Source organism: Cynocephalus volans, chromosome 4 (assembly GCF_027409185.1).
Source record: "Cynocephalus volans isolate mCynVol1 chromosome 4, mCynVol1.pri, whole genome shotgun sequence".
NCBI classification, from domain to species: domain Eukaryota; kingdom Metazoa; phylum Chordata; class Mammalia; order Dermoptera; family Cynocephalidae; genus Cynocephalus; species Cynocephalus volans.
In genome coordinates this window covers 162,881,572-162,893,671 of record NC_084463.1, presented here as the reverse complement: position 1 = coordinate 162,893,671, position 12,100 = coordinate 162,881,572, and the positions used below count along the sequence as shown (strand labels likewise).

Here is a 12,100-nt window from a genome sequence, read left to right as displayed (position 1 = left end):
CAATGGGGAGGCGGCGTGGCGAGGGCGGCCACGATTGTGATGGGCCGGGCCGGCAGGCTGCGGCCAATCAGCGGCGAGCGCGGGGGCGGGCTGTGAGGAGGCCGGCGCTCCTCGTGCCGCAGCTACAGAGGAGCGAGCGCCGCGGGAAGCAGCTTCAGACACCTCGGCCACCGGCCGCCGCCCACCCGCCCGCCGCGCCCCCGTCCGCAGCCCCCGCCGCCCGCAGCCCCCGCCGGCCGGCCAGCCAGCGAGCCGGCGAGCGGCCTCCCGCTCAGCCTCCTGAGGCGGGCGCCCGGCCGGACCCTCAGCCTCTCTCTCTTCGCGCCGCGGCCGCCCGCGCCTCCTCGGCCGCCCGCCCGGCATGAAGACCAAGTTCTGCACCGGGGGCGAGGCGGAGCCCTCGGCGCTCGGACTGCTGCTGAGCTGCGGCGGCGGCAGCGCGGCCCCGGCGCCCGGCGTGGGGCAGCAGCGCGACGCCGCCAGCGACCTCGAGCCCAAGCAGCTGGGCGGCCGGCAGCCTCCGCTCGCGCCGCCCCCGCCGCCGGCCGACGAGCAGCCCGAGCCCCGCACGCGGCGCAGGGCCTATCTGTGGTGCAAGGAGTTCCTGCCCGGCGCCTGGCGGGGCCTTCGCGAGGACCAGTTCCACATCAGTGTCATCAGGTCGGTGGCGGGGGGCGGCGGGCCGCGCGCCGGTCAGGTGACGCGGCCGGGCGGGGGTGGGGCCCGGCCGGGGGGCCGCGGCGGCCGGAAACCATTTTCTCCCGGCCCTGGAGAAATCCGAGCCGGATCCGGGGAAACGGGCCCCGCGGCCGCCCGAGACCGTCCACACGCGGACTTTTGTAAAAATGTCGGTTTCGTGAGAAAACGTTGTCTTCTAGGAGAACAATGCTGCTCCGTCACAAACTACGTTTTCTACTGAAGCTTAAAATAAGTCCAGAAAGTCCCTTTGCGGTTTACGGCCTTGAATGGGGGGGGATGTGTGGCTGGCTTTTAAAAAGTCACTTGGTAACCTCACTTCTAGTGCTTCGGGTCCATGATTTGATTTTTTCCCCTCTGGATTTGTCAGTGGTGAAGGGGTGACATTTGTTCGTCCCCTCCAGGATCGTTGAGACGTCGTGTAACTGTGTGATTAGCCAATACTGGGAGGCGTGGCTCCAAAAATAAGAGTAAGGTAGAAAGGTTTTTTTTTTTTCTTTTTTCAAGCTTAAATATATTTAATCTTAAACTAAAAAGTATGTGTGTACGTACTCAGACTTAACTGAAAAATATAACAGAAAAACATAAATACCCCCTTGACTTCTGTCATCACTCTACCCCCAGGAGGTGACCATTTGAAATCGAGTGTTCGTCCTTCTCTTTAGACCTTTAAAATGTGTTGAGTCTTTTTTTTAGCTAATTTTATTTTCGTTGGCTGGCCAGGTTGAGTGCAGTATCTAGAAACTGGCTGGCTGCCACTGATAATCCCCAAATCCAGTTTTAGATATTTGATTCCTTTTCTGCACCTACAGTCTTTCACCAGAGCTGCTAACTCGGCAAGATTAACCAGGTGAGCTTCACTTCCTCTTTGTGCTTCAGGCCCCTCTTAACAGATATGCTTATGAGCAGAGTCAAAAGGCAGTTGGTAGGAAGCAGAGAAAAGAAAACCAAAGGTATTTAGATAATCCCTGAATTTGCCTAATGGCACTTAAAAAAAATAAATGAAACTCTCTTTAAAACTTTAACCCACATTTAGTTAGTCCTGAAAATTCTCAACTGAGTGGTGATTATTCTAGGCCACGTACTAGAAAATGAAAAACCTAAGGGAGAAGTGACTTGCCTGAGGTGGTTATAGACTGCAGTCAAATCTTGAACTGCCAGGTCTCTGGTGTTTCCTCTCCTGCCTCAGTGCTCTTACCTGTGGCCTGTGAAAATGTTTGGACACCCTGGATCCAGCCTTAAGACATTTTTGTGACTCTCTTTAGGGAGAGAGTCTAGTCTTTGTGTTTTGCTCAAACCAGTCAAAAAGCATTGAGGATATCTTGTTTTCTTTTTTCTTTTTTTAGAAAGATGACCGGTAAGGGGATCTCAACCCTTGACTTGGTGTTGTCAGCATCATGCTCACCCAGTGAGCAACCGTCCATCCCTATATGGGATCCGAACCCGTGGCCTTGGTGTTATCAGCACCACACTCTCCCGAGTGAGCCACGGGCCGGCCCGAGGATATCTTGTTTTCTACAGGGGTTGTTAGTATTGGAAGACACAGCTTTCCGTTTTGATTGGAGGACCTTTTAAAATAATGTTGCATGGTGTTCACTGTCTCTCAGTTCTGTATTCTGGAATAGAGTGTAGTTATGGAATAAGTTTAATGAAAAAAGAAGTGATTTAGGCCATGGGAAAGTGGGCAGCCTAGCTTTAAAAACAAGGCAAAAGGTGCTGGCCGGGTTCCTCAGTTGGTTAGAGGCAGTGTTATAACACCAAGGTCAAGGGTTTGGATCCCTGTACCCACCAGCTGCCAAAAAAAGAGTGGTCCGAAGGTAATGAGTTATCTCAGTTGATTGTTTACAGTAAGTTACAGGTCGAACTCCTTGTTCTACTCTTTCCCCCTTCTCAGTACTGTACTTGACTAAAAAAAACAAAGTAAAATATAAAATGAAGAAAAATAAAGAAATAAATAAAGGCAAAACAAGGCAGTTGGGGTGGGGGGAGGGGAGGGATTTGCCTGGTTGAAATTCAGTGGTTCCCCATAGGCAGTAGCATTTACCGTGGTTCCAGCTGTCACTATTACTGACACTTCCCAATCTGTTTCTTGCTCCAGCTTTTTGCTGAGTGCCAATGCATCTGCAGCTGTTTATCCGACCTTACCACCTCAACTCAGTCCATTCGACCTGTCCCAAATTTAACCCTGCGGCTCCTCCCCACTTCGGAATGTTCTTCTCTTGCTTCTGTCTTTTTGGGTTATTAACAGCAGCCTTTCCAGAACCCCAGAATTATTTTTACCTTTATTCCCCCAGAAGTCCCTCCTCCACATGCAGTGGTAACTAAGACCTGGTGGACTGGTTTTGCATCCACGCTTTCTGTCTGCTCCCCTTTGCTGCTTTTAAGGCCTGGAGACCCGTCCTGCATCCTTGCTTAGACACTGTAAGAGGAGTCGCCTGTGCATCTCCTTGCATTTTGGGTGTTCGCTCTAATCCTTTCTGTATGCTGGTGCCAGCATAATGTATTTCTCAAATATCATCCTGTGATTTCCTGTAGCTAGAGAATACAATCCAAACTTCTTTGCACGGTGTAACTTGGACACCAGCCCTCTTCTTTAGAGTGAATCTTTTTTTGCTGTTGTTTTAAAATCACTATGTCCCCCTAATTGCAGCAACTAACATAGGTCATTACACTGGACACTGAATTTTCTGAATGAGCTTTGTGTTTTCAGTTACTAGGCTTTTCTTTGCTCCTCCTACCCTCTGCCTGGCAGCCTTTCCACTGGTATCTGCTTTTAAAATTTCTCCTTAAAGGCCTAATTCAGAGAGAAATAGAATGAATTTCCTTCCCATCTAATGTTTCCTCCCCAGCACTTCATACCAGACCTTGATATAGTATTTAACACATTTGTGTGTGTGTTTAACCATTCTACTATCATGTTATATTGAATGCCTAGAATTCATTTTATGTTCATCTTTGTATTTCTAGCACTAGAATAGATAAGTGTTTGTAGAAGTCGTCATTTTTAGCTTAAATTGGCTTCTTTGCTGTTGATAAACAAGGATCCTTTTTATCTGATTCTTGGTTACCTGAGTCCCACCAGCTGTGACTGGATAGGGAGGAATAAAAAGTCACAACATGAGAATTTTTATTAATGAACTCTGACCCCTTAACAAAATTTGTTCGTGCCCAGACATCACAGCTTAACACTAACTTCTTTCTCTGCCTGTCAAATAAGTGTTTCTTGTTATTACTATTGTTGCTGATTGATAAAGCAGTCACAATCAGTTGTGAAATGAAGTTGCAAATCTTGTAAAAGGTGCAAGAGTTCATGAAGTTTAATGAGAAATGTTTGAGAACTGTTAAAAAGTTTCACACGCATCTGTTCCATCCCACAGACAGACCCACTAATAGTGAAAAGAAAATTGATGAGGAGGATGATACCATGGGTCCTGCAAAATAGAATCATTTAAATATCAAAAGACAGAGAGGCCCTTGAAGAGACTGTCAGAGTCCTTAAGATGTTTTTGCAAAATTATACAGTAAAAGTCAAATAGGGAGTGAATTGTGTCTTTTAGTGCCTCCATAAAATGTTTTGGAAAAATTGTGCTGAAACGCTCTACTTGGTTTGCATTCTATTTTAAGCATAAGTACATAGTTGCTTTTATAAGCAAGATTATGTTATGTATAAGAACCGAAATAATTTTTATATGCATTTTTTTAAGATAAAGTTTTATTTACACTTTGGGTTTACTGTTTACTGTGAAAAGTTGGTTCCTTGGGTGGCCTGCTTGCTCGCTTGCTGTCTTCCTCCCTCTCATTTTCTTTCTCTTCTCTCTTTTTTCTTTTTTTCTTTCTAAATTAATACACTTTATTTTTTAGAACAGTTTTAGGTTCACAGCAAAATTGAGCAGAAAGTACAGAGAATTCCCATATACTCCCTGCCCTACACATGCACAGCCTCCCCCATTATCAGCATCCCTCACCAGAGTGATAAATTTGTTATAGTTGGTGAATCTATATTGCCACATCATTATTGCTCATAGTTCATAATTTACATTAGGGTTAACTCTTGGTGTTGTACATTCTGTGGGTTTGGACAACTATATAATGATGTGTATACACCATTATTGTATCATACAGAACAGTTCCACTGCCCTAAAAATCCTCTGTACTCTGTCTATTCATCCCTCCTAACCCCTGGCAACCACTGATCCTTTTACTGTCTCCATAGGTTTGTCTTTTCCAGAATGACTATAGTTGGAATCAAACAGTATGTGTAGCCTTTTTACATTGGCTTCTTTCACTTGGTAATATGCATTTAAGTTTTCTCCGTATCTTTTCATGGCTTAATAGTTCACTTCTTAGTGTTGAATAATATTCTGTTGTCTGGATATCACAGTTTATTTATCCATTCACTTACTGAAGGACATCTGGGTTGCTTCCCAGTTTTGACAGGTATAAATAAAGCTTCTATAACATCCGTGTGCAGGTTTTTGTGTGGATGTAAGTTTTAAATTCATTTGGGTAAATGCCAAGGAGCATGATTGCTGGTCGTATGGTAAGAGTTATGTTTAGTTTTATAAGAAGCTGCCAAACTGTCTTTCATAGTGGCTGCCATTTTGCATTCCCACCACAGTGAATGATGTTTCCTGTTGTTCCATATCCTCTCCAGCATTTGGTGTTGGCAAAAGCAAGAGATTTTGGCCATTCTAATAGGTCTGTAATGGTATCTTGTTTTAATTTGCAATTCCCTAATGACATGTGATGTTGAATATCTTTTCATATGCTTACTTGCCATCTGTGTATCCTCTTTGGTGAGATGTCTGTTCAGGTCTTTTGCCTTTTTTTTTTTTTTTTTTGGTGGCTGGCTGGTATAGGGATCCAAACCCTTTACGTTGGTGTTAACAGCACCATGCTCTCACCAGCTGAGCTAACTGGCCAGCCTTCATGGATCATGCCTTTGATGTTTATCTAAAAAGTCATCCCTATACGCAGGTCATTAGATTTTTCTCCTATGTTGTTGTCTAGGAGTGTTATGGTTTTGCACCTCATGTGTACGTTTGTGATCCATTTTGAGTTAATTTTGTGAAGATGTAATGTCTGTGTCTAGATTCTTTTTTTTTTTTTTTGGCATGTGGATGTCCAGTTGTTCCAAAACCATTTTTTGAGAAAGACTGTCTTTCCTCCTTTGTATTGCCTTTGCTCCTTTCTCAGTGATTAGTTGACTGCATCTATGTCTATGTGGGTCTGTTCCTGGGCTTTGTTCTGTTCCATTGATCTGTTTGTCTGTTCTTGGACCAGTACCACACTGTTTTGATTACTGAAGCTTTATAGTAAGTCTTGAAGTTGAATAGTGTTAGTTCTCTGACTTTGTTCTTCTCCTTCAATGTCATGTTGACTATTCTGGATCTTTTGCCTCTCCATATAAACTTCATTTTTTTAAATTTAAATTTTATTTTTTTTGTCAACTGGCCAGTTCAGGGATCTGAACTCTTCACCTTGGTGTCAACACTGTGCTCTAACCAACTGAGCTAACCATCAAGTCCTCTTATTAAACTTTAGAACCATTTTGTTGATATCCTCAAAATAACTTGCTGTGATTTTGATTAGTATTGCATTGAATCTATAGATCATGTTGGGAAGAACTGACATCTTGATAATATTGAGTCTTCCTACATTGAACATGGAATATCCCTCCATTTGTTTAGTTCTTTGTTAGCTTTATCAGAATTTTGTAGTTTTTCCTTATATACATTTTGTACATATTTTGTTAGATTTATATCTAAGTATTTTATTTTGGGGGGTGGTAATGTAAATAGTAATGTGTTTTTAATTTCGATTTCCATTTGTTCATTGCTGGTATATAGGAAAGCAGTTGACTTTAATATATTAACCTTGTATTCTGCAATCCTGCTATAATCTGTTATTAGTTCCAGGAGTGTTTTTGTCAATTCTTTTGGATTTTCTACATAGATGATCATGTCATCTGCAAACAAAGATAGTATTATTGTTTTTCTCTCTTTTTTTCTTTTTCTTTTTTTTTTTTTTTCGTGACCGGCGCTCAGCCAGGGAGTGCACCGGTCATTCTTATATAGGATCCGAACCCGCGGCGGCGGGAGCGTCGCCGCGCTGCTAGCGCAGCACGCTACCGAGTGCGCCACGGGCTTAGCCCTCTTTTTTTCTATTATTTTATTTTTTAGTGTGTGTGTGTGTGTGTGGTTGTTTTGGGGAGGGGGGGCTGGCCAGTACAGGGAACTAAACCCTTGACCTTGGTGTTAATAGGACTGTGCTCTCTAACCAGCTAAGCTAACTGGCTAGCCCAATAGTATTATCTGTTCCTTCCCAATCTTTATACTTTTTAGATCCTTTTCTTGTCTTATTGCATTAGCCAGGACTTCCTGTGCAATATTGTAACAGAGGGAACATCCTTTCCTTGTTTCTGTTCTTAGTGGGGTGGCTTTGACTTTCTCACCATTAAGTATAACACTAGCTATAGGTTTTTTGTAGATTTTTTTACCAAGATGAGGAAATTCTCTATTCCTCATTTTCTTAGTTTTTTTTTTTTTTTTTTTTTAATCATGAAACAGGTATTGAATTTTGTCAAATGCTTTTTCTGCATCTGTTGATGTGATTATGTGATTTTTCTTCTTTAGCCTGTTGATGTGGTGGATTACATTCATTGATTTTTGAATGTTGAACCCATAGTCCTATGATTAGGTCTCAGTCTTTTGGTGAGCCTGGACTGTGAACTTCACCATAGTTCCTCCTAAGTCCCCCATCCCCTGTCTGTTGGTTGGGACAGGATGGCCAGAGGGGGCTGGAGTTGTGTATTTCCCTTTTCCCAGATAGGTTGGGCTCTGAGAAAACTCCAGCAGGTTAGGCTCTGACAAAATAGTTTCTCCTGAGAGTAGATTTTGTTAAGAAGAACAGAATGCTCTGGTGTATTTGAAAATGGTTCCTTTCCCCCTGTCTCTGCTGGAAGCAAGGATTTTTCTACACTGTAAGGACCTGGTATAGCTCCAGGAGATAAAACTCACAAAAGTAAGCACTCCTCCCCTCCCCCCGCTATATGATTGGGTCCTCCTGGAGTTTTTAACTTTCAGAGTTGTCCACAATGAGCCTCCAGCAATTTGTCAGTTATAATTCAGATTTTTCTACCCTGGCACTGGTTCCCGTGGAGGTTTCTGCTCCAGTGAGTTGTGATTCTCTGTATCTGCCTCTTTGTCCAATTTTGGGGGCAGTAGTTTGCCTCGTGACCTCACGTTTCGGATCTAAGAAGAGTTGTTGATTTTTCCGTTTGTTCTGCTTTTTACTTGTTGGATCGAGTGGTGACTTCTAAGTTTCTTGTATGCCAGACTGATAACCAGAAATTTGAGTGGTGATTTAGTACCATCTCTCGTGGGATAAGGTGTATGCTTCCTTTACTCTCTACTGTTTCTGTGCTATTGCTTCACTCTGTTCTCTTGGCTTGTCCAGCACCTACACTGATGCCCATGTTTTCCTTCTTGGTTCTCACCTCCAGTGGAGCCTTGTCAGCCAGCCTGGCCTTCCTCCAGGATTTCACCATCCTCCTTCAGTTGGCAGGGAATCTTGTGCTGCCTGGGGACAGCCCTTATCTTTAGCTTTGCACAATGAGATTGTAATCTCTGTGTCTTTCATAATATATTTGCACATCTGAAAGGAAGATCCTTTTAGGTGGGAAGAGTAGGCAGAGGCAGGCTAAGGGTTTTGTTTTTTTGTTATTGTTGTTGTTTTGTTTTGATGGCTGGCTGCTGTGCTCTGATAGTGGCTTGAAATTACTATTTTAGAAACATTTTCTGGGGTGGCCTGGGAGATTGCTTGGAGGGGAGGTTGCTTGCTGTAGTACAGGCAGAGGGGAGGACTTGCATTTGGGCATGAGCAATGAGAATGGAAAGGAGGAAAGAATTTGGGAGATAGGGAGAGGTCCAGGCTCTTGGAGATAAGGAAGATTTTGAGCCTATGTGAGTGGGGAAAGGGCACTACTGTTAATTGAAGTAGGCAAATCAGGGGGAAGAAATTATTTTGAATGAAGGTAGGAAAAGGTTATGAGTTGGAAGTCAGGCTAGAAAATAAATTGGGTCTTTCAGTTTTGGGGAGGGGAAAACAGGTGAAAACTGCAGAGAGAATCATTAAAAAGTAGAGGAGTGGTTTTCAAATGGGAGTGATGTTGCAACCCTCCTCCCCACTCCCCCTGCCCAATTTGGTAATGTCTGTAGCCATTTTTTTTTTTTTTTTTTTTTGTCGTTTTTTCGTGACCGGCACTCAGCCAGTGAGAGCACTGGTCAGTCCTATATAGGATCCGAACCCGCGGCGGGAGCGTTGCCGCGCTCCCAGCGCAGCACTCTACCAAGTGCGCCACGGGCTCGGCCCATGTCTGTAGCCATTTTTGATTGTCATGATGTGGTGGTGGTTCTGGTGATTGTACAACTGTCATCTAGTGGGTAGAGACCCAGGATGCTGCTAAACATTCTACAGACAGCCCTTCCTCTTCCCTCAGCAAAGAATTATCTGGCTGCAAATGTCAACAGTGCTAAGGTGGAGCCATCCAGGAGCAGAGGACTCAAGACTGAGCTGTACTCTTTTTTCCTTTTGTCATCCTCTTAAATATTAACCGTTGCTTTGTAAGTGGTGCTGATAATGAACAGCTGACTTTATCTCATGCAGTCTTCACAAAAGCTCTGTTAAGATACAGCTACATTATTTTATGGTGAGAAAACTGGCTTAGAGGCATTGAGTAACTTGCCCAAGGTCATGCAGCTATTCTCTGCAGAGCCAGCACTCCACCTTAGCTGGACTTCAAAGCCTGGTGTTCGGAGAGCTGGGAGTTAAGATGCCTATTCCTGATTACTACATATAGATGCTGACATTTCACTGCAAGACTTTTTCCCCCCCACCTTAGCCATGGCTGCTTCAAGTTGAATTTATTTTATTTTTGGCTGGCTGGAAGGGGTATCCAAACTCTTGATCTTGGTGTTACCAACAACATAATGTAATCAGCTGAGCTAAACGGCCAGCCCTCAAGTCGAATTTCAGATGGTTAGAAGAAACTTTTTAAAAACCCAGTTTTCCCCTTATTTATCTTAGGCTTTAAATTCAGTAGCCGTTCTGGTACTATGCTGTGTTCTGTTTTCCGTAGCGAGCCCTATGGCTTAATGATCATTTCTCTGCTGAGACACCAGCTATGTTGTCGGGTTTTTTTTCTTTCTAGTCACTTTGACTTTTAGATGATGCTCTTGAAACTCTTAAACTGCCTACTGTATTTTCTCCTGGGTCCAGGCTCTCAGCCTTGGGAACTGAGACCTGTCTGTGCTGTGCTGGATGCCATATTACTTGCAGACAGTTTGCAGAGGTTTCAGTGGTTTATTTTATTTATTTATTTTTTTTAACTTTTCAGCAAAATGTAGTTGGTTAGTGTAAACCAGGTAACTTCCAGTCTTAATTTAACAGGTGAAAATCTTGTGTTAAAAGTTTCTCTGGGGCCGACCCCGTGGCTCACTCGGGAGAGTGCGGCGCTGGGATCACAGCAGCGCTCCCGCCACGGGTTCGGATCCTATATAGGGATGGCCAGTTCGCTCACTGGCTGAGCGCCGGTCACAAAAAAAAAAAAAGTTTTTCTGGAGTAGACAGTTCCTCAGGTTTATCTGCCTGAGCATTGAGCTGACTTACCTATATATGAACTCTTTTCAAAACGATTAAAAATATATACATGTTTGACATTAGGAATGGCATTATTTCAGGACTTTGGGCAATCCACTAAATTGTTGTATCACTGTAGCGTGGACTTTTCCTGCTTAGGATGCCGTAGAATGAAACATATTAAATAATCTCTTTAAACCTGGCAAGTCTACAAATAAAGGATATAAGCCATTTGTAAAGCTATTTATTTATTTACTTATTTATTTAAAAGATGACCGGTAAGGGGATCTCAACCCTTGACTTGGTGTTGTCAGCACCATGCTCTTCTAAGTGAGCGAACCGGCCATCCCTATATAGGATTTGAACTTGTGGCCTTGGTGTTATCAGCACCACACTCTCCCAAGAGAGCCACGGGCCGGCCCTTGTGAAGCTATCTAAATACGTGTTGCTAAAATGAAAACTATGCTATACAGTAAAACACTATCGAGTAAAGTGATTTCACTCCAAAACTTAAAATTATTTTCTGTGGGATAGAGTTGAAAACATTGAAGCCTCTCTTACGCACAAATGCAGATTAGCCCAGTTCACTCCCTGGCTCAGAGGCTCTCTCCTACACATTAATTTGGCATTTTAACCTGTAGTTAAAATTTGTTCTTCCACAAAATTGCAAACTACTTCTTATCACAGACTGTGCCCAAGATCAAAACTGTGTACTCCTTCCTCCTTCCAGATGCTGTGTGGTATGTTTTAAAGTGGGTCACTTGATGGATATGAAAGTTGATGAACTCATTTTCTGTCAGACCCAGACAAAACAGGGCCAGGAAAGGCACGAAGGAGGAGGGCTTATGCTTGCTAGTCTATGATAAGAACTGTTTCCAAGGACTTTCTAAAACCCATCAGAAATCCCTTCCTGTCCTTCATGCATCTCCTGTTTTGCATGTATACGCATATTTCTGTGACCAAGTTTATCATTAGACATTCTTTAGAAATGCAGTAATTCAGCTTCTGAAACCAATGACCTCTGTTTCCAAGTAGCTTATGTGAACCTCTCCCTTTTTGCCAATAAAATCTTTCTCTTACCTTCCCTCAACACATGCGCTTGTGGCTTGCTGTGGTGTGCATTCTGGACTATAATCCTATTTCTATTCCTGAATAAACTCAATATATTTGGAGATATTTTTTCTCTAATTTTTTTTTTTTTAACATACAGATTGAATAAATCATATCTATTAGACTATCAAGTTATTCTTGGGACTGAGGTCTTGGTGACATTATTAACTCACAATTGACTTTCTTTTATGCATGGAGTATACTCACAGTCTAGGACTGGCCAGTTACTCAGTTGGTAGGAGCACAGCCTTATAACACTATAAAGTCATGGGTTTGGATCCCCATACTGGCCAGCCGCCAAAAAAACAAACAAAAAAATACAATCTCGGGCTGAGCCCGTGGCGCACTCGGGAGAGTGCGGCGCTGGGAGCACTGCGATGCTCCCGCCGCGGGTTCGGATCCTATATAGGACTGGCTGGTACACTCACTGGCTGAGTGCCGGTCACAAAAAAGACAAAAAAAAAAAAAAAATACAATCTATGTGAACTTTTCAGAGCAACCGAACCTGAATGATAGTTTTCATAGCCAACACCTGATGATAGTATGCAGTGTTTTTGGTAAGGTGGGTGAATAGCCTGGAAGGATTTGTGAAGTTGTCTTTGTTTCACTTGTATGTGCCATAGGACCAAGATGACATCTTGCTCCTGTGGCATTA

General features: G+C 43.4%; 1 protein-coding gene across 3 annotated transcripts in view; it reads left to right on the top strand.

Moving 5' to 3' along the window:
- Positions 1-212: 212 nt before the first annotated feature.
- CHKA (choline kinase alpha) overlaps positions 213-12,100 on the top strand; it is a 63,493-nt gene continuing 51,605 nt past the window's right edge. For all 3 annotated transcript variants that reach the window (XM_063093319.1, XM_063093318.1, XM_063093321.1), the window contains exon 1: positions 213-660. In XM_063093319.1, coding sequence (XP_062949389.1) covers positions 362-660 — 299 coding nt within the window. In that variant the 5' untranslated portion in view covers positions 213-361. The remainder of the gene's footprint in view (positions 661-12,100) is intronic.